Consider the following 22,863-nt stretch of genomic DNA (forward strand, 5'->3'; position numbering starts at 1 on the left):
TTTGCGACTCATGCACAGGGACCCCAAGGTCCCTCTGCACTGTCGCCTGCTGCAGTTTTTCGCCACGTAATTAATAATCCTTCCTACCATTCTTCCTACCAAAGTGGACCACTTTGCACTTGCCAACATTAAATTCCATTTGCCATTTCCTGGCCCATTCGCCCAGCCTATCTAGATCCTTCTGCAGACTCTCCACACCCTCCGCACAATTTGCCGTTCCACCAATCTTGGTGTCATCAGCAAATTTCGACACCCTGCACTCGGTTCCCTCCTCCAGATCATCTATATAAATGGTAAATAGCTGAGGCCCCAGCACCGACCCCTGGGGCACTCCACTAGTCACCATCCGCCAATCTGAATAGCACCCATTGACCCCCACTCTCTGCCTCCTATTTGACAACCAATCCTCTATCCACGCTAACACCCAACCCCCAACTCCATGTCCCCTGGGCTTCTGCAATAACCTCTTGTGAGGTACCTTGTCAAACGCCTTCTGAAAATCAAGAAAGACCACATCCACCGTCTCTCCTCTATCCACCGCCCTAGGCACATCCTCATAGAACTCCAGTAAATTTGTCAGACACGACTTCCCTTTAACGAAAGCGTGCTGCGTCTGCTCTATCAAGCAACTCCTCTCAAGATGGCTCGCTATTTCCTCCTTGATGACGGATTCTAACATTTACCTACAACAGACGTTAAACTAACCGGCCTATAATTCCCTGTCTTTTGCCTGGCACCCTTCTTAAACAACGGCGTAACATTAGCCGTTTTCCAATCTTCCGGCACTTCCCCGGAATCCAGCGACTTCTGGAAAATAACCACCAAGGCACCCACTATCACCTCCGCCATTTCTTTCAGAACCCTCGGATGCATTCCATCCGGTCCTGGCAACTTGTCCACAATCAGCCCCTCCAGTCTGTCGAGCACCGCCTCTCTCGTAACAATAATGTCATCAAGTCCTACCACCTTTCCATCTCTAACACCCGGCAAATTATTCACGTCCTCCTCCGTGAAGACAGAAACAAAAAAGTTATTCAGGACCTCAGCCATATCCCCATCCCCACCACTAAGTCCCTCTTCTCATCCTCTAAGGGACCAAAGTTCACCCTAGCCAGCCTCTTCCTTTTTATATATTTATAAAAACTCTTGCTATCCTTTTTTATATTAAGCGCTAGACCAGCTTCATAGTTTCTCCGACCCTTCTTTATCAATTTCTTTGTCAATCTTTGTTGACATTTAAACCTCTACCAATCCTCTTCTCGCCCACTACGCTGAGCTACTCGAAACGCCTCCGCTTTTAATTTAACACTTTCCTTCACCTCCTTCGTTATCCATGTCTTATTACCTCTCCTCCTACTGTCCTTTTTGACCATCGGAATAAATTTCCGCTGAGCATCAAGAAAGATCTCCATAAAGATCCTCCACTGCTCCTCAGCAGACCGACCTTCCAACGCGCTCCCCCAGTCCACCTTCGCCAATTCCTCTCTCATCCTACCATACTCCCCTCTATTCAAACAAAGGACGCGCGTCCGGGAACGCACTTTCTTCTCCTCCATCTGCACCAGAAACTCCACCATACAATGATCACTCTCCCCAAGCGGATCCTTCACCGCAAGGTTGATGATTCTTCCCGCCTCATTACATAACACCAGATCCAAGATAGCTCGCTCCCTCGTCGGCTCCAACACACACTGTTCCAGGAAACTATCCCGGCAGCATTCCAAGAACTCTTCCTCGAGCCCACCGCGTCCAACATGGGTCGACCAATCAATATGCAGATTGAAATCCCCCGTTACTATGGCCGTCCCATTCCTGCACGCCGCACTTATTTGCGCGTTAACAGCCCGCACCACCTCCAGATCATTATTCGGGGGCCGAGAGACGACACCCACCAGCGTCTTCCTCCCTTTGCTGTCCGTAATCTCTACCCACAACGATTCCGATTTCTGCTCCTTGGCTCCAATATCATCCCTTGCTACCACCCTGATGCTATCCTTAATCAGCAGAGCTACGCTCCCCGCCCCCCTTTTCCCTCCCGCCTATCCTTCCTAAACACTTGATACCCCTGGACATTCAGCTCCCAGTCCCTGTCACCTTGCAGCCACGTCTCTGTAATGGCCACCAGATCATATCCATTTGTGCTAATCTCCGCCACCAGCTCAACCACTTTATTCCGAATGCTTCGTGCATTCAGATAAAGTGCCTTCATCCCAGCCTTCACCTGGACCCTATTTGCCGTAACGCCACCAACCATACTCACGCCCCCTACTCCCTGTATTATTGGGACATCCTCGGCCTCTTCCCTTACCTGTACCCTCTCCTCAACTCTGGACCCCGTAATGTCACCTACCCTCGCACCCTCCCTCCCCCTCCCCTAATTAGTTTAAAGCCCTGTCTACAGTCCTCTTTACTCTATTCGCCAGCACTCTGGTACCAGCACGGTTCAGACCAACCCCATCCCGCCCGAACAGGTCCCACCTACCCCAATACTGATGCCAATGCCCCATAAATTCAAACCCATTCCTCCCACACCAATCCCTGAGCCACCCATTCACTTCCTTAATCCTATCAACCCGACACCCGTCTGCATTCGGTTCAGGCAGTAGCCCAGAGATAACCACCTTGTCGGTTCTACTCTTTAATTCCATTCCCAGCTTCTCATACTCCCTCCCCAGATCCTCAGTTCGCATTTTGCCTACGTCGTTGGCACCCACATGTACTACAACGACCGGATTTGCACCCTCCCACTCCAGGTTCCTCTGCAGCCCAGATGCGACATCCTGGACCCGAGCACCAGGCAGACAACACACCCTTCTGTGCACTTTGTCATTGTGACAAAGGACAGTGTCAATACCCTTCACCTCACTATCCCCAATCACTGCTACGTTCCTTTTCACCTTCTCCTTGCCTATAGAACATAGAACATAGAACATTACAGCGCGGAACAGGCCCTTCGGCCCACAATGTTGCGCCGACCAGTCTTATTTTAAAAAAAAACATTGACCCACTAATCTAAACCAATCCCTTTTCGTCCATAAACCTATCCACCAATGTCTTAAACGCCCCCAAACTAGGCGCATTTACAACTGCAGCAGGCAGGGCATTCCAGTCCCTCACCACCCTCTGGGTAAAGAACCTGCCCCTGACATCCGTCCTATAACTACCCCCGCTTAATTTAAAGCCATGCCTCCTCGTGCTAGATTACTCCATCCGAGGAAACAGGCTATCACCATCCACCCTATCTAAACCTCTAATCATCTTATATGTTTCTATAAGATCCCCTCTTAGCCGCCTTCTTTCCAGTGAAAACAACCCCAAATCCCTCAGTCTCTCCTCATAGGACCTCCCCTGCATACCAGGCAACATCCTGGTAAACCTCCTCTGCACCCTCTCCAAAGCCTCCACATCCTTCCTGTAATGTGGGGACCAGAACTTCACACAGTACTCCAAGTGCGGCCGCACCATAGTTGTGTACAGTTGCAACATGACGCTGCGACTCCTAAATTCAATCCCCCTACCAATGAACGCCAAGACACCGTACGCCTTCTTAACAACCTTATCTACTTGATTCCCAACTTTCAGGGATCTATGTACACATACACCTAGATCCCTCTGCTCCTGCACTCTATTCAAAGTCCTCCCGTTAGCCCTATACTCAACACATCTGTTATTCCTACCGAAATGGATTACCTCACACTTCTCCGCATTAAACTCCATCCGCCACCTCGCGGCCCAGCTCTGCAACCTGTCCAAGTCACCCTGCAAACTTCGACACCCTTCCTCACAATCTACCACACCTCCGACTTTGGTGTCATCAGCAAACTTACTAATCCACCCAACTATACCCTCATCCAGATCATTAATAAAGATTACAAACAGCAGTGGCCCCAAAACAGATCCCTCAGGCACACCACTCATAACCGAACTCCATGATGAATAATTACCATCAACCACCACCCTCTGTCTCCTATCTGCTAACCAATTCCTGATCCAAGTACCTAAATTACCACCAATCCCATACATCTGCATTTTCTGCAGAAGCATACCATGGTGAACCTATGTCCTGCTGCAGCACTGTACCGTGTGCAGTTTGCTCACTAACCTCACCTCCCTCGTCCTCGTCCAGACTGGAAGCAAGAACCTCAAACCTGTTATGCAGATTGAGAGGCTGAGGCATCCGCTCCCCACCCCGCTTCCTCCTCTCCCCAACCCCATTCCTTCTCACAGCAGCCCCCTCTTGTTCCTGACCCTTAGAGTTAGCCAGTCTAGGGGGGGTGGATGTCACTTGCGCCCCATTGACAATGTCACCCTCCCTCCCCTTGATGAGCCTCAGTGTCTGCAGCTCAGAGGCCAGCTCATCTACCTTGAGCTGGAGCTCCTCCAGCAACCTGCACTTACTGCAGACATGATCACTGGGAAGGACCCTGGGGTCCACCAGTTCCCACATCATACAGAAACAACACATCACATGTCCCTCCATTATTCACTGTAGCAGTATTGAAAATTTCCACACGCACTTACCTGGCCCTTTTTCTCTCCAGCCCTTTTGATATTAAGCCCTAGTAGCTCACTCTGCTTCCCCCTCACTCCGCTGCCCGCTCCGACGCTGCCCGCTGTCTATACCAGGCCTCTTTTTAAACCTGGCGCTGATTTAAAGCTTGCTGGTCCACAACTCCCTTCTAACCACTCCCTCAGAATTCTTAAAGAGGTACATACAAAAAGCCCACAAAAATGCTTTTAAATGATTTAAACAGTTCTACAAGGAACAAAGTGCTTTAAACTTATTTAAACAGGTTTTTAACAGGTAAATTCTTATCTCTCTCTCTGCTCCTTCACTCCTCTGCTCCAGCAAACAATAACCTTCCCTGTGTGAGTGCAATTTCAAGAACATTCAAGGAGCTCTACACAATCCAAGGCAAAGATGCTGGTTGTTAAAAACTCACCCACTATCTTATACCTTCACTCCCTTGACCATCAGTTCATATTACCATCAGTGTTTTTAGTGTACCATGGGCGCATTACATCAAGCCTCCTTCACAAACATCTTCAAAACCCTCGAACTCTATCAAATAAAAGAAGAAGAACATCAGGTTAATCGGAGAAACTGCAAGTTAACCTCCAAGCCACACAATATCCTGACATGATGGTATGCCACCGTTCCATCGCGGTCTCCTGGTAGAATGCCTATAACTCCCTCCCTAGTAGATCCAAGAGTCTTTGTGAAACACACAGGCAGCATAGATTCAAAAAGGCAGAATACCACCAACTTCTCAAGGATGGGTAATTTAAATGTTTACGTAAACAGCGCTGCCCACGGCCCCTGAACAAACATTCAATACTTCGGCATTTCGGGCTTCAGTCATTAAAACAGATGAGATGGGCTAAATGACACATTGATCATCTGTGATCGATGAATTACAGTGATGATTCTGGATAGAGGTGTTCAAGGGGAAGTTAACACAAATTTTGCCTTTTTAAGAAAATATTGTAAACATCATGCTTGGAGGGCTTAAAGGAATGTTGCAGCAAGCTGCAAACATTGACTGGCGGAATTTCTTTGGAACAGCGGACTAGATGCATCGAAGGCATTTCTGTGTATATCAGTGCGGCGCCGAAAGGCACACTGTGGAGTGGGATCAAATGCATTCAAGGTAACGTTACTTCGTGATCCATTTAAACTTCAAGGAACACGCAGGTAGTTGTAATAGATGAGTCAAAACTATCTCGATGGATATCATTTTTTCAGAAGGCTAGATGGAAGACAGTGTGCAGATGGGCTCGATTAACGGAATGAAATGGTTTGAAATTGCTAATGAATGTACATGACTAGCTGGGCGGTATTGGCTAGATATATCTGCTGAATGGAATGAAATTTGTTGCCGGGGAGATGTGCTGAACAGAATTTTGTGGATAGGTGATACGACAGGCTATGGATACAATATATGTTTTCTATGGAAAGCTGATGGCGATGTTGTCGTTAAGTGACATGACAGGTTGAAGAGACTAACTTGGCAAGATTGTATGGACTGCACTATTCACTATTACTAATATTGTACTATTAATTTACTATTGAGTGAAGGGAATATTGTGGCTGGGTGGTACGAATAGGTGAAGAAGTACCTTGAATAGGTGAATATACTACAGGTTGTCTTTAAGACTGGTAAGGTGATATGCGACGTTGAGGGGAATATTTGAATAAGTGAAAGAGCAGATTGAAGGGAAAACAACGGATCTAAATGGAAGAGTAGTGTTCATCGGCCTGAGAGAACGTGGGAGCTCTGTCAGCAGTTGCGCTACAATCAGTTTCTTAAATCTTATCCCAGGGCAAACTGTGGCCAAACTAATTTTGCGAAGCCTGGATATTGACTTGCTCAGACTCTAATTTTGAAACCTTCACCAACAATAATGAGTTAAAAGAATTTTCAGAAAGCAGGAACTAGTTTCCCTACTGTTCGTGTCAAAGTTTTTCTGTTAAGTTGTTTAGCCTGGTGTGCATGGACCTCCTCCCCAAAAACGGCATGACGATTGATCGCTGCTATTCTCAGTTAAAATCGAAAAGGTGAAATATTCGTGCTCTTCCTAAACCCCATCAGGTGACTGTTCTGTGGGGAAGGAGTCCGAGCCCTCAAGAATTCCTCTGTGAGGGGGCAACATTTATTGTTTCTTCTTGAATTATTGCATCTACTGAATCCCTAATGCTCCAAATATCGTGTGAAGTTATCTCAAGAGATTTGCCCTGAAATGGTAAAGGAACTACGATAGATCCTCATGTCAGAATGATGTTAAATATAAGATTCCAATTTATTTCAAAAGCCCAAACTACGAATGAACTACTAAAGGTTCAAATATCCATGTAGCGTGTTGTTTCATTGAGTAGGTTCTTAATCCTGTTCCTATTCACTCAATGGTACACCTCTCGCAATGGCTGTGTTGCTACCAACACATTTGTTTTCTTTCTTTAAACAATTGTGAAACAACATCATGATCGTTAACTTCGTTTTTTCTCCCTAGGCTGTTTGTTAAATCACTGTAACAAATCCTTTAAAATGATGTAACCAGTGAGATACTCTCAACGGGGCGATCTCTCTCAATTTACTATTGTCTCATTCAAACACGCAATGATATATAATCAGTTGCAGCCACCATTATCCTTACCTCAGAGATAATGGAATACTCAGTGATATATCAGATAGAAAGCATCTACTACCCTCTTCTCGCAGCCATTGGCATTATTGGTAAGGCTTTGCATCCAGTCTGAATGTTGTTAACTAATGTTGATTTCTTATTTACGCTTGCTCCCTGCCTTGTACTTCAACATATTTCTGTTTTTTTCTCTGAGTGATAAAGATGTAATTCCGTGCTACCGTTTAAACCAGGAGTAATGTTACTGTTGGCTGTAGGAGGATTATTTACAAGGCTTTTATTTTCTTCAGTGCTCAACAGAGTCAATTTTCTGAGAACCTTCCGCTTCATTGTTTCTTATCCATTTTCACCTAAAGAGCAAATGCGAGAATAAGTATCTAAATATCGGTGGATGATTTAATTCCCCTGTCATATGGGCAGATATTTACGACCATTATTGCGAATGCGAATAAATGGTAGGTGTTGTTTGCAAGGGACAACTGACACGAAACTACCCATGTTGCGCTATTGTTTGATGATTCTCTCCTCACCAGTTAACACCACAGTAAACATATATCTTTATTTTTTTAACTAGAGGAAAGACCAGTCTATAGTAAATTGCGTAAATAAGGGTGCTCAAGTGTATATAGAATTATAGAATCATATAATCCCTACAGTACAGAAGGAGGACATTCGGTCCATTGACGCTGGACCGACGGCAATCCCACCCTGGCCCTATTCTCGTAACCCCACATACTTACTCTGCTAATCCTGTGAAACTAGAATCAATGTAGAATGTCTAATCAAATTGATTCGCATTCTTTGGTCTGCGGGAGGAAACTGGAGCACCCAGAGGAAACCCACGCAGACAAGGATAGAATGTGCAAACTCCACACAGGCAGTGACCCGGGGCTGGATTTCATACCGGATCCCTGGCGCTGTGAGGCAGCAGTGTGAACCATAGTGCCACCGTGCTCCCCATATAGCGTATATTTTACGCGTTGACGGCAGAAAGATTCAGTGGGCATTATACAACAGGTTATAGTATATATACACTCAATTTAATAACTAATACCCACACGTCAACTAAAGGTAAGCCTGTAGTCAACTGCAATGCACTTTGAAAACATTCTCCACATTTCAACACTGGAGAACGGATAATTGACATCACAAGTCTTATTTTGAACACGATTGATAGTCTCGCTGAATTATTACTTGAATTTCGTTCATTTGTCAACTATTTCATGATGCAAGCTATACTATCAAATGAGTCAACTGTACCTCAGCTAGTCACACTACCTGTGTCAAAACTTTATATACTTAAATCTGACTACAGATTTCGGTCACAGAAGGAAGGACCCGCGGAATATTGCAGTGTGGAGGCAGGTTAGACAACATTTCGATTTCGACAAATTCAGCCCCTTCTACTTTGCCAATTTGCTTTCGTATCTCATTCCAATATTTCATAGAAATAAACAGCGTTAGCCTGGATGCGGGGGCCGAAACCTACACCCAAATAATATTAGTAGCGTATATATTATATTGACATTTTAATATTGATGTTTGCAAGAGCTTGTTCTGTGCAAATCAGCTGATGCATTTCGTAACATACAACAGTGGCAATGCTCCATTGGTGGTGAAAAATGTCGTCATGTCTTGTGGTCGTGAAAATGTTTATTTAACTAAAAATGTTCGGGTTTCTATTTTACCAAAATTCACCGGCTTTAATTAAGGCTTGGTATTACTAGGTGGGATTTAGAAAATAAACTGGGTTCACAAGAACAATTACCGTTATTGTTATATCTTAACTGAATAAAGCATTTTGAACAAAATATCCTTTTTCCTATTCGATGTCGAGACATGCGCACCACAGCCAAGCTGATAATTAATGCGTTTTACCGTCGTTATTTAATTATCAGAGTAAATAAGATGAACCGACTGCTTTGTTGCTGTTTGTTGTCTGGGTACTTAACAGAATCGATTACGAGACAAGTTCCGATGCTAATTAAGAGTCGACACGCTGGCACAGTGTTTAACAGGGCTGTGTTGCAGCTTCAGAGATCTTGGTCCGATTCCCGGCTTGGGTCACTGTCTGTCTGAAATTTGCACATTGTGTCTGCGTTGGTTTCCACACATAGTCCAGAGATGTGCGGGTTAGGTTAATTGGTGACACTAAATTGCCCTTTGGTGTCCCTTAGGGTGCAGGTTCGAGGGATTAGCGGGGTGAAGTTGTGGAGTTATAGGAATACGGCTCGGCGGGCCGGGAGTGGAGGTGGGGTTCGGTGGCGGAGTTGGGGGGGGGGGGCGGTGTGAGGGGGAGACTGTTGGTGGTCCAGATTCGATGGGCCGAATGGCTTCCTTCTGTATTGTAGGGATTCTATAAGTCACCCAACTAGCTTACCTTCTATTTTTTAAAAGAAGGCTCGTGAATCTATCATGCAAAATTGGACACCTGAGTGCGTTGTCTTTTTCAATGATAGCAATTGTTGATTCCATGAAATCATAAAGAAGAGAATGAAATACATCGTCGGATAGACATTAAAACATAGTTCCATGCTCCTGGTTTTTCCTGTCACCTGAACGTTTTGCATTTTTAAATGGAGATTCAGTTCACTTTCAGAAAGTTACGGCAGAAACTGTTTCGTTCCCCAAATCATGCAAACGTTTGATACCATAGCAAAGTGCTATACAAATTGAAACAGACACGTTTGATTTTTCTCGTTCTTCAGTGTCTGTCTGTTCTAATCAACAACGTCATTTGTTTACTGACCCTCGAACCAGCCAAATTAAATATCGAAGCATGTTGTGATTTTAAAGAGTTATTCCCACTTTAGCTTTTCCATCCATCATGAAGCAGCGCCAACATTTCCACGCACGCAACAAAAATTATGTCCATAAGTCCTGATGAAGCTCCAATGCCCCTCATCTTCACCCTTTCCTTGAATGTCAATTCTGAAGCCATTTTCGGCATGTCAAACAGTCCCCCAGCTCCTGTCTAAACATTATTTAGAAAGTTTCCCTAACACATCCTTGTTTTTCTTTTCTGTCTCCATTTATGAAGTCTAAGTGCATTGTTTAGCGCATTCTTAACTAGCGCTCCCACATTCAGAAATATGAGTAGGTGCATCATATTATATTCTCAGTCTGTTTCACAAACGCACCATAAATTATATAGTTTTTCAGAATGTATTTTCCAAGTGGAATCAGTTATTCTTGCATATTGAGAATCATGTGTCCTGCTTTTCCAAGTTTTCTCTCTCAGTTTGTGTCTTCTGTTTCTTTTGTCATATTCCTCCAGCCTAGTTAAGATCATTCCCTGCCTGTGCCATATTTACACTTTGAAAGTATTCTCTGTATATCAGAGTCCAACTCAATTGTTTCTCCGAACACGTTCTGATAGCCTGCGTGGCATAATGTTGTGCAGCCTTGCAGTTAAAAAGCTCAAAATTTCCTGCTTTTGCAAGCGATCATCAGTTTCCATGCTGAGAGCAGGAATTAGTTTCTCTGACAAATGAACTATGAGAGTATCATCCGCTCTCATAGTTCAAATTCCAGATTACCTTCCGCATCATAAATAATCAACTATGCCCTGTCCTTTAATAATAATGCCGAACATAAACCAATCGAATTCCAACGTACATTATCTTGCCCCTTTTAAATTTAATCCACTGACAATTGAAGAGGAAGGTTAATAGGTTAATGCAGTGGGGCGGGGGGCGGGTGGGGGCGAGGCGGATCTGTGCGTTTCAATTTTTTGCCGAAGAGCATAACTGAATGTAACAAAAGCCTATTGAAAAAGATTTTCGATTCATTTTGGAGTCGAGACTCAGTGGGGACGGGGCGGGGGTGGTGGTGGGGAGGGGGGTGTTGGTGGGGGGAGTGGTGGGGGGGTGGGGGGGGCGTCAAAAGGCGAAGTCCACTTTAGGCCACGATTAGATCAGACAAGATTTTATTAACTGTCAGCGCAAGCGAACGAACGGAGTCCCAATTGTTTCCCCTCTTTCCTATTTTGCTCCATTCATCCGGTTCTGCTGGTTGTCCATTTACACTTGTCTATATAGTTAACTTCCGCACATCATTTGCTTAAGACTGCCGGTTCTGGTGAAAGTGACCGCTTCCTCCTTCTGCGGACATACAGAACCAGAATTCTTATTTATGTCAAGCTATCATTTCTCAAGATTAGATCCGGTTCCGTTTGACGCATGTCAGGGTTACTGCTGGTCTTTTCACACTTTGAGATTTAGAAGTATGACCACGACGTTGCCAAATATTCAGCAAAAACATAGTCAAACAAAATAACTCTTGCCATTACAGATCGTTGTGACATTTTTTCGATTCACTATTAACAACGATTAATAGTGTTTTTTTCTTATGTTCAATTCATTGAAGTTTTGTACTCTTTGCTATTTTGTTTAATTAATATGACCGTGTGGCAAAAATCCATTTCAATTGCATTTTTTGAAGTTTTCTGATGATATCACTGTAGTGGTCGAATCTCAATCAATGAGGTCACGCAGGATACGAAAAAAGATAGAGATTCTGCTCAAATGGTGCAATGACACAAATCTCTATGTCAGTAAAACGAAGGAGATAGCCATTGGCTTCAAGAAGCTCAGTAGGGGATCTGCATCTGCCTACATCGACAGTGATGAAGTGGAGATGGTTCAGAACTTCACGTTTCTTGGTGTCCAGATCACCAACAATCTGCTCTGGCCCCTGCAAGACGATGTTTTAATTAAAAAAGCCCACCAACATTTCTACTTTCTCACAAGGCAAAGGAAATCGGACCTGTCCACTTCCCAATATTTACAGATTCACCATAGAAAGGAGAGTCCCGGATGTCACATGGTTAGAACAGCTTATATGGTTGCTGCTCTGATCAAGACCGCAAGGAACGACAGAGGGTTGCGAGCATTGCCCAGTCGATCAGGCAAACCAGCCTCCCATCCACTGACTTCGTTTACTCATTCCACTTCCTCTGGAAAGCAGTCAGCAAAATCAAGGACCTCGGACATTGCGGGAATACTACCTTCCACATTCTTCATTCGGGAAAATAACAAACACACATCTGAAAACACGTACCAACCGACTCAAGAACACTTTCTTTAGAGATTAAATAGCCCTATCATAAATTCAATTGATCTTCTCTTCACCGCACGTGCAACTGAAAAACTATATTCCACTCCCTAACGTTTTGTTTTTCACTCCGTGCTTAATCTTGTCTGTAAAATGCACAAGAAATAATTTTCACTCCATCCCAATGCATGTGACAATAAACCAAATCAAATCATCGTATTCTTCTATAGAAAGGCAATCAAGTTGCTGAAGTGAATGTCATTTGCATTTTTTACATTGACTCTTATTCAAATGATAAAATATTTACCTGTGAATTTGTCTACTAAATTGTTGATGTTTAATTCTATCTGTTACAGTTAACGCGGTGGCAATTGTGATCCTGAAACGAGGGAAATGTGGCCTCTCCAAATGTATCACTCAGTACCTAATGGCAATGACTTCAACAGATCTACTACTCGTCATCACCGATGTTATATTGAATCGACTTAATACTATGTATTTCCCTGTCAATTTTTTATCTATTACTCCAGTGTGTGCGCTGAAAGCAGCTTTATTTCTTTCAGCAACAAATTGTTCCGTTTGGTTCACAGTGGTTTTTACCTTTGATCGGTTTGTAGCCATTTCTTGCCAGACACTGAAACTACGATATTGCACCAAGAGAACTGCGGTTGTGGTCGTCATAACAGTGACCATTATCAGCTGCGTGAGATGCATTCCCTGGTACCTTATCTTTAGCCCTTCAATCATTATTGACAATGTACCATGGTTTTGCATTGAGAAAGATCTCTATCATACCTCAACATTTTATATAGTGTATGAGCGGATTGACATTGTACTAACACCATTGCTTCCATTTGCTCTGATTTTGGTTTTCAACGCTCTGACTGCTAGGAATATTATAAATGCCACTAAGCTGCGGAGGAGCCTCAGGGAACAAAGTAAATCAGAGAATTATATTGACCCAGAAGTGGAGAGCCGAAGGAAATCCATTATATTACTTTTTGCTTTGTCTGCCAATTTTATACTATTGTGGATTCCATACATTGTGCACTTGTTAACCTGGAGAAGTGTAAACTACAATTACAGAGACAAAAGCTTTACCAATCCAGTATATATCGCTCAGCAATGTGGATACATGTTGCAGCTTCTGAGTTCATGCACCAACACCTGCATTTATGCACTAACACAGAGGAAATTCAGGGAGGAGTTAAAGAACGGGGTTAAATATCCATTTATTCTAATTTCAAAAATATTTGAACAACAAAGTAAAACAGAACTTCAATAAGAGGTTCTAACATGACAGATTACCCTGCATTCAAAATATAACACGACTGTCACTTGTCCATTATTGCGATAAGATATATTCTATGACCCTTGTGACAATGGTAGATTTTTTTCATTAACGTCTTGCAAAGTCTTGCAATCTTAACTGTCATTAACACTGCAGTCGCCTGAAATGACACCTCCAATTTCTCGCTCAGCGAGATATGAATAGCCAGATAATTCCTACATATAATTACATGGCGAGAGCATATATGCCAGAATCATCTCGCCTGGTCCCTGCAGTTGCGGATTCAGCCAAGGATCACGGCGGCATATTGGTTAGCTCTGTTGATTCATAGCAGCAGGGCGCCAGAATCAATTCCAGTCTTGGGTCCTTGTCTGTCTGTTTGTGTCTGCGTGGATTTCCTTCGGGTTCTCAGGTTTCATCTGATAGTGACAAAGATGTGCATGGCAGGTGCATTGACCATGCTAAACTGCACCTGAGTATTCATCTGCAGGTTAGTTGAATTAGTCACGGTAAATGCATGGGGTTACGTTGATAGTGCATGGGGATGAGCTTGGGTAAGATCCTCTTTCCGAGAGACAGTACATACTTGATGGGCAGAATGACATCCAAACGTGGAATGATTCTATATTTGGAGCCCTCTTTTTTTTGGCTGCACGGAAGCCACTTCAACACAATTCATGGAACAGATATAGTGCTGGATGCGAGATTTATATCTGCATCACTTTTCGCAACGCGACCTGTCTTTGGGTTGTCGAGCTGTTTGTTTGATATTGAATGCTGCATCATATGCAATGTACTCGACTGCAACATTTAACTGGAAAATCCGTTCAAAATCACTGCTAACTCACTTCTCTTGCCGTGGATTCCGTATTTTCTTTGGTGATTGTCTTATGTTGCGAATGATTGTTTGTAATTTTGCATTTGGGATGCAAGCCCGTTGACATCCCGTCGTCTTATCTTCTTCGTTACATAGGCAACCATATTTCTCCTCTCTCTTCCGACGTGCTTCCTTGTTAGTCCATGTGTGGCTTGGTACCCCTTCGCCTCAATGTTTTCAACAACTTGTGTGCTTATTACACAAAATGTTGCAGGCTACTCCAGTCCGGCGGTATGCACGGGAATTTGCTGTTCCTTCCAGTGTAGCTATTTAGCCTTGGCCATTGACCCGTTAACCATTGTTGCGGACGCGTTCAGGGAGGTCCAAACTACACCTTGTTCACTCTCTACCTATACAGTTTCCTTCAAAATTCTTTGTTAAATCACACGCTTGCAAACCAGTTTTATATTTATCTTTTACATTGTTTCTTTTCTTTGGTTTGACATTCATTTTTGAGGTGACAAGAGTTTATGAATGTCAGGAAATTCTGTGATGTCTTTTATCCACTTTGAAAATTCTCCTGTAACGTATTCAAATAAAGAAAAAGAAAATACTGTGGATGCTGAAAATCTTAAATTAATATAATAAGTTTTGTAAACGTTCATTAGATCACGTAGCACCTGTGGAGAATGAGGCAGAGTTAATGTTTGGGTTCCCATAGAACACTTCTGCAGCACTGAAAAAGAGGGATACACGTGTTGCATTGCGTAGCGTACAGAGGGGTGGAGCAGCTGGAGAAGAGCAAAAGGTCACCGATTAGTGAGAGTGAAGAGAGCTTTAATTAAAAAAAGGCAACAGTTAAACTTGTGTTCATGGAAACAATGAGGGCGATGGAAATTGCAAGTCACAGCACAAACGTGTGACAACAGAACGTGTACAGTGCTCAGTGAAGCAAAATCCTAAGGAGTCTGACACATGGTCAAGAAGGGAGCGTTGTGCCAAAAAAAAGTTCAAAATTGCCCATGATAGAGGGAAAATACCGCTTTATTCAGTTGTTGAAACTCAATGTTGAGTGTAGTTATTGGAAGATGGGATCCCACTCATTCAGTTTGTGGTGGATTTCACTGAAACATTCCAGTAGACCAAGGATTGACATCTAAGCATGAGTGTAGGCTGCTGAGTTGTATTTATAAGCAGCAGAAAAATTAGGATCACGGTTGCATGCTTAGAGATCGTATTCCATGAAATCATCACCCAGCCTGTTTTTTGCCTCCATCGCATTGAGGTGAACACATTGGGAGCAGTGAATACTGTCGGCAAAATTGCTGGAGGTGAAAATGAAACGGTGCTACAGTTGTAAAACGATGATGGATTTTGGTCGGTGAAGAAAGAGGACATAAAGGGACAGGGGTTCCATCTTCGGTGACGGCAGGAGAAGGTTAACCTGAGAAAGTTCTGTGGGCTTAGGGTGAAGGAGAAAGAACTATGACTGAAGGAGTCGCCCCTGCAGAATAATTTCATAGACTAGTGGAAGTTGTGAGGGAAATGGATGTTTAACGCTGGCATCTCTGTGGAGTTGGGGGAAGAGTGGAGAATGATTTTCTGAATGCGAAGGCTAGTGGGTCGAAATGTGAGGAAAATGGGGGACACTATCATCATTCTAGTCGGGCAGCACGTAGTTTAGGTTACACTGCTGGGGCAGGAAGAAACGTGCACGTGTTTCTCCTTTCAATACTTACAAAATTGTAGCTCTGTTGACAGCAGCCTGGAGGAAGGAAATGGTTCAATAAAGGCATCAGTCATTGGAATTTTTTAGATCAACAAATCACTTTACGCTGCCATGCATGACGTGAGCTCCGGATATCTATTACGGAGATCTTAGATGAGAGTATACAGGAGACTCTGGCTGGACAAAACGAATTGGATGATCAGTTTAACACAAATAGTGCTGCCACATTTTCAATCAATGGGTGGTTGATATAACGCTTTTCAATTAATTGTAGAGGGTACTCGGAAAATTTGATCCCATGGCCTAATATCTTTGTAAGGTTAACCTTCTTTTTTACAAAATGCAAACATTTCAGACGTAAAATGACTCTGTATAAAAGTGTTCATTAAACTTAATGTAAAAAAATTTAAATCGTTGAAGAATTAAAATTGACATAAAATAAGATGGAACTTAAAATACAACAGACAGAACAATACCTTTGGCCGAAGAGAAATCTCAGCTATGCCAGTCAACACAACAGTAGCATTAGGCTTTCTAAACAGATTTGTGTGTTCATGCCAAAATGTAAGTTAATTATACTCTATTGTTATCAATAATCCAATCCATTAATTAGGTCAGTATGGTTTCATTTATTATTCAATATGCCAATCTAATCACGACAGTTTTATTAAATCAATTAAAAACTTCCACCTTCAATAATGTTATTTCATTATTTCTTTCTGAAACGCAGAAGTCCGCCTTGGCATAAATCACTTTCTTGTTGCCATTGTATCCAAGAAAATATATTTTACTTAATTCAGCACTGGCTAATTGGCTAAATTTGGTATAATGCCAAATGGGGACCCAGGACTCGACATCATTCCAGGCCTGAGCGGTTTAAATCATATAAAATGTATCTTAAGATGTTCCTTCACACCGGTATATTTTGAATATGTTTGTTTGATCCATTCTTTTCTTAATGTAAGTTAAACCATTTAATACCAAAATGTTGAATCTTGTATTCTTCGTTAAAGTTACTGATATCTTTAGTCAAAGTAAAGATAAACTGCATGTATCTGCCTTAGAATCTTCATTAATACAATTCAATTTTAAATGAATCAGCTTACTTCGAAATCGTTGATTTATATAAAACATACACCTCATGGTTCAATTTTCTTTCAAATCCTTGCACATATAATCAACAGTTCATAGCCTTCATGCAGCGTAGGGTTAATTATAAATTTCCCTTTATCCTATCTGATAGTTGCTAATGTTTATTGTCCCCTTCCACAGTTTCACTCAATATTTGGTTGATGCAAAGCTTTTCAATTAATTCTGGAGTAAGACAAAATGCCCGATTACATCCTGTGTTGTCCTTGTGTTCCAAAGACACACCCCTCAGCAGGGTCCCTTTGGAAGGTTTGGGGAATTAGTGGACTGACAACGGATGCACATAGGTCAAAATTACTATCTGATTTACATGGATCCGCTGTCTGATGTACATTTGTAACCAACTCAAACAGTCCCCCAAAGCCAAGTTAAATCAGGAAAAAAAAGGGTGTGGGGGTCATATTCTTTGGGACGAGGTTCAACAGATCGTGTGTCCGCCTCATCACCGAGTAAGTCCGCATGATGGTACTATACAGGCATTCACAACCTCATCTGGACTCATTACTTTGTGTATAAAGATCAAAACTCTCTCTGAATTTGCATCATGAAGGATTTTTTTCAACTTTGCTCCTCCGTTACAGAGTTTCGTTTTTGTACAACATTCCCCTCCCGCAATCCAACCATTTGAAATCTGTCATATTCACAGTCATTTCTGATCGTTTGGACCGTTTACCTCGCTTGTCTTCACATAATTTCCCAGATCTGCCGAGCATTTCCAACGTCATGACAATGTTGAGTTCGTTCTCTATCTGAAAGCATAGTATATTGTCACGAGTTTCAAGATTAAATTAATTAAATTGGATTGTGGTACATAGCGTTCCAAAATGAGATGGGCCGGGGGTCACTTTCGGAATTGTGTTTTTTTTTAATTATAATTCAGGATTTCCCTTAATACTGGGCGAGAAGATTAGAACATTCTTAAAGAGGTGAAGATGATCGATGATTCATCCAGGGCAAATGCTGAGTGTTCAGTACCAACCATTTGGTTCATGTAGCAAAGCTACATTTGCCCAGCTGTGCGAGCGGTGGTTAAGGTGTTGTACGTGGGTGTTGCACATGTGATTCGGTGTGAGTGTTCAAACATTGTTCGAAGCCTCCATGATTGAAATGATTCTCTTCTTCCATCAGCTCCCTGTCTCGGAATGCATTAATTAATCCACTGCACCAATGCTTAGGGGAAAAAATGCCAACAAACTTGGTTACTGGCTGTTTGTTAGAAACACTCTAACTTTTGACAAGAAAATGAAAATTAAACTCAGCAAACGTGTTGTAATATGTTATCAACATATTACAACACGTTTGTAATATGTTATCAACATATTACAACGGCTTTAACCTCCGGAGCGGACGAAGACACAAAGTCAACTTTAAATGTTTAAACGCAATTTCCTCCATTCAGTAGCAATTTAAACAACAGTAAATATTTACCATGCATAAATACTCACTATCTGTTACTTTACGTAAATACTCACTATCTGTTGCTTGCTTTAAGAAGCAACAGTTGCATAAGGCAGTATTTACAGTGAAGGCAGCACCTGTGGCGTGAGGCAGCACTTACAGCGAAAGCTTCATGGCATACCATTGACGCTATGCAGCAGCTGCAGCGTAACAAACTCATGTGGAGTAAGGAATGACCTGCGGTCCAACACTGTGTATACATTGCAATGCTAAACCTGTGGTGTAAGTAATTAGCTCCAGTGTAAAACGTTTAGTGTAATGCAACATCTGTGGTTCAAGGTAATACCTGTGATGTATGCCAATACCCGCAACGTAAGTTAGAACGTTTGATGTAAGGCATAATTGTTTGTGGGCAGAGAATGTGGGGAATGGCTGCGCCTGTGCTGATGTCTCGCACCTCTGTTGTCGGGCAGAAATTTTGGTGTAAGACAACACATGCAATCTGTTGCAGTTTCTGCGTTTCAGGCGGGATCTGGTTTGATTCATTGGCCCGAACAGGCGTTGGGGTGTGGTGAATGAGGGATTTTCAAAATACTTTATTGCAGTGTTAATGAAGGCCTTACTTGCAATTAATAAATATACTTTATCGGCAGTGTTAGCTGTCACCTGTGGTGCATGACACTGATTGTAGAGTAAAGAAATAGCTTCAGTGTCAAACAGCACCTTTGTATGACTCACCTCGAGAATTCACAGTGTTTTAGTGATGTCTTCGATGCTACTCTGTCTCTTTAATAGTTTCTTAATGAAAAAGCATCCCCCTGCCCTCTTTAACAGTGGACCAAAGTGTACAGAGGATGCTGATTGTTTGCAAAGGAATTTCGATAATTTAAGTGAGTGGACAAGGGTCTGTCAGATGGAGTACAATGTTGTTAAATGTGAGGTCATCCATTTTGGAAGGAATAACAGCAAAATGGATTATTATTTAATTGTAAAACAAATTACAGCATGCTTCCTGGGCAGAGGACTTGTGTGTCCTTGTGGATGAATCTCAAGGAGTCATCGATCCTTAAAAACATTTAATGAGGTAGCCTCAACTACTTCACTGGGTAGGGAGTTCTACAGATTCACAACTCCATGTGTGACTAAGTTCCTCCTCAACTCAAGTTCCTCCTCAACTCAGCCCTAAATCTGCTTCCCCTTATTTTGAGGCCATGCCCCCTAGTTTTAGTTTCACCTGCCAGTGGAAACAACTTCCCTGCTTCTATCTTAATTGTTCTCTTCATAATTATTCCTTCATAATCGTATATGTTTCGATAAGATTCCAATGAGCATAGCACCAGTCTACTCAGTGTCTCGTCATAAGCCAACACTCTCAACTCCAGAATCAACCTAGTGAATCTCCTCTGCACCCCCTCCAGTGCCAGTATATCCTTTCTCAAGTAAGGAGGCCAAAACTATACAGAGTACTCTAGGCGTGGCCTCATCAGAACCTTAACAACTGCAACATAACCTCGCTGTTTCTAAACTCCACCCCTCCAGCAATGAAGACAAAGTTACATTTGCCTTCTTAATTACCTGCTCCACCTGCAAACCAACTCCAAAGACTGTCCACAGTCTACAAGGCACAAGCCAGGAGTATTGATAGAATACTTCCCAATTGCCTGGATGGGCGCAGCTCCAACGACATTCGGGAAGCTGGTAACATCCACGACAAAGCATGGTGTTTGATTGGCACCACAACCACAAAGATCCAATCCGTCCACCACCGACGCTCAGTAGCAATAGCGTGTACTATCATCAAGATGGACTGCAAAAAATGAACAAAGATCTTCCACAGCACCTTTCAAACTCAAGGCCACTTCCATCTAGAAGGGCAAAGGCAGCAGATACCTAGGAACACCAACACATGTAAGTTTCCCTCCAAACAATTTACTACCATGACTTCGAAATATATCACCGTTCTTTCGAAGTTGCTTGGACATAATCCGGAAGTTCCTTTCCGAACGGCATTGTGGATCAATCAATAGCACGCAGGCTGCAGTGTTTCAAGAAGGCTGCTCAACACCAACATGTCATCTGCAACTTCGGCTGGGCAATAAATGCTTGCCAGCCAGCAATGCCCATGTCCCAGGCATGAGTACAAACAAATATATTGCCCTGTTCCAATTTATCCGCAGCACATGTGACACCTTGAAACGAGTCCAATAAATTGATTCAGCAATATTTAATTTATGGAAAACGATGTTCCCCCTGCCTGGTTGCATTCATTTTTCCAAATTCCTGCTGTAACATCTTTAATAATGGTTTCCACCATTTTCCGATGTCAGATACGCTAACTGACAAATCGTGCCCTGCTTTCTGGCTCGCTCCCTTTTTTTTACGTAAACGAGTTACATTTGCTCACTTCCGATCTAATGGATCCTTCCCCGAATCCAGGGATTTTGTAAAGTCAAAGCCAATGTTTCAGCAATCTCATTAGCAAACTCTGTCAAGACATTAGTGTGAGGTCAATCCAGACCATCGGAATTCTCAGTTCGCGTATGGTATTTGCTCAATGCCACTTTTCTGGTGATTGTAAATTTCCTGAGTTCCTCCTTCCTTTCCATTTTCTGATATACAGCTATTAAATTGATTTTATTTGAGTCATCTATTGTGAAAATAGATGAAAAATACTTGTTTAATTTGCCCATTAGAACTATACTCTCCGTTACGAATACGCCATAAGCACGTTCTATGCAACCAATGCCCATTTTGTTAACTCTTATTTAACGATCTGTAGACACTCTTTCATTCAGTTTTCATTTTATTGACTAACTTTTCCTTGTGCACTCAACTGTTCGCGCCCATCCGGACTGGCCGTTACATGGGAGTCTCTAACGATCTGGAATTTCGCCTTGGCAGCACCCCATCATTCAATGTCTCATTAATGATTGATAAAGGATTAAATAACCAGAAAGAATGACTGATGTTATTACAAAATTCAATTTCAACGTTGAATGAACATGCGAGGTTTGTAAAAAAAAAGTTCCTGGAAAAGAAAGTTATGATGACACAGGTTTATTAAGGATGCCATTCTACACAAGCGCAAGGTTGAAATTAAGGTAACACCTAACTGATATTCTTGGGAAATCCAGATATAGTCGTGTCCTGATTTCAGTCTCTCAGCCAAATCGTAAAGAAAATCAGTTAAATACATTCTTTACTGTACTAATTATTGTGTTAAAGCTAAAATAAAACTCCCTACAAATGAAAATATTTGGTTTATTTTATTGATCGATTCAGACTTGATGAATCTATACATGAACAGTACTTTGGTGTTGTGTCTGAATATATCGTGTAAAACACAAACGACGTGATTTTTCAGCTGCTTCTTTCGGAACTTGACGCAATGTTGTTTACAACAAGGTTATCAAATAATTTAAACTTTCTCAAACTGATTTAATAATTAGCAATGGATATATTAAACATGCAGGCTTGTTACTTAATTCTGGAACTGACCACTGCTGCACCAATGACTTGAACTAACATTCTAAACATACTTTCCCAAAATTGTCACTTCCCAGCTAAACAAGATAGAAAGATAAGGTGAATGTCACGACAATAGACAAGAAGAACCATGCAATCTAGCATGAACATCCTGCAGGAATGCCTCATCAATCCAATGCTAATGGAGTTAGTGAAGATAAATTCAGCACTAACCCACATCCCTTCAACATCTATCTTGAACTTCTTTCGGATTCCGAACTTCATCCGTTTTTATGCATTGCACTCTCCATAACCAGTTTACATATTTCATTTGGAAATTTTGGTCTTGTTTTGCGATCATGCTCCTGAGCATTTGACCATGCCTGCAGCATGTTTGCTACTTCATGATCACAATTATGATCTGGCGGTTCCCTGAGGACATGCATTGAATTTGATACAACAAATGTTCCTTTTCTGTAGGTGTGGTGGGGTTGCGGGTTGGGTGGTTGATGGTTGGAGCAGTTTGACATCTCTGTCCACCCTGGATTATTCGGGTGTTTAGAGTCCTGTTAAAATGATCAGACGCATTTACGCCTCTATTCAATATAAGCAAGGAAACACGAACCAACAACAGAAACCAACCTATCAAGCCTTAACTGCATTTCGCTGGCTTTCACTAGTTCGATTTTATATCAGGTTGATATTTGTCGAGTTGTGCCCACATGTATTACATGAAGGAATACGAAATGCATAGACACAGGCAGCATCTATTAGTTCAGGATCCGAAAACTGAAAAGAGTTAAAAGAATCAACATA

At 42.3% G+C, this 22,863-nt stretch overlaps 1 protein-coding gene across 1 annotated transcript; it reads left to right on the top strand.

The window, feature by feature from the left end:
• Nucleotides 1–7,165: 7,165 nt before the first annotated feature.
• On the top strand, nt 7,166–13,483 carry LOC145351408 (putative G-protein coupled receptor 139). The gene is made up of 2 exons (XM_080201014.1): nt 7,166–7,235; nt 12,555–13,483. Exons 1-2 carry the CDS (start codon nt 7,166–7,168, stop codon nt 13,481–13,483), a joined length of 999 nt encoding a protein of 332 aa, XP_080057140.1.
• The last annotated feature ends 9,380 nt before the right edge of the window (nt 13,484–22,863 follow it).

The sequence above is a fragment of the Carcharhinus amblyrhynchos genome, chromosome 13 (genome assembly GCF_965287045.1).
Source record: "Carcharhinus amblyrhynchos chromosome 13, sCarAmb.v2.hapA, whole genome shotgun sequence".
In the NCBI taxonomy this organism is placed as follows: domain Eukaryota; kingdom Metazoa; phylum Chordata; class Chondrichthyes; order Carcharhiniformes; family Carcharhinidae; genus Carcharhinus; species Carcharhinus amblyrhynchos.

Bases quoted from the DNA above. Each gene is read 5' to 3' on its own strand.
- LOC145351408 (XM_080201014.1), top strand. From the start codon at position 7,166: ATGGAATACTCAGTGATATATCAGATAGAAAGCATCTACTACCCTCTT. The intron at 7,236-12,554 runs GTAAGGCTTTGC...TATCTGTTACAG, and splicing joins CGCAGCCATTGGCATTATTG to TTAACGCGGTGGCAATTGTG.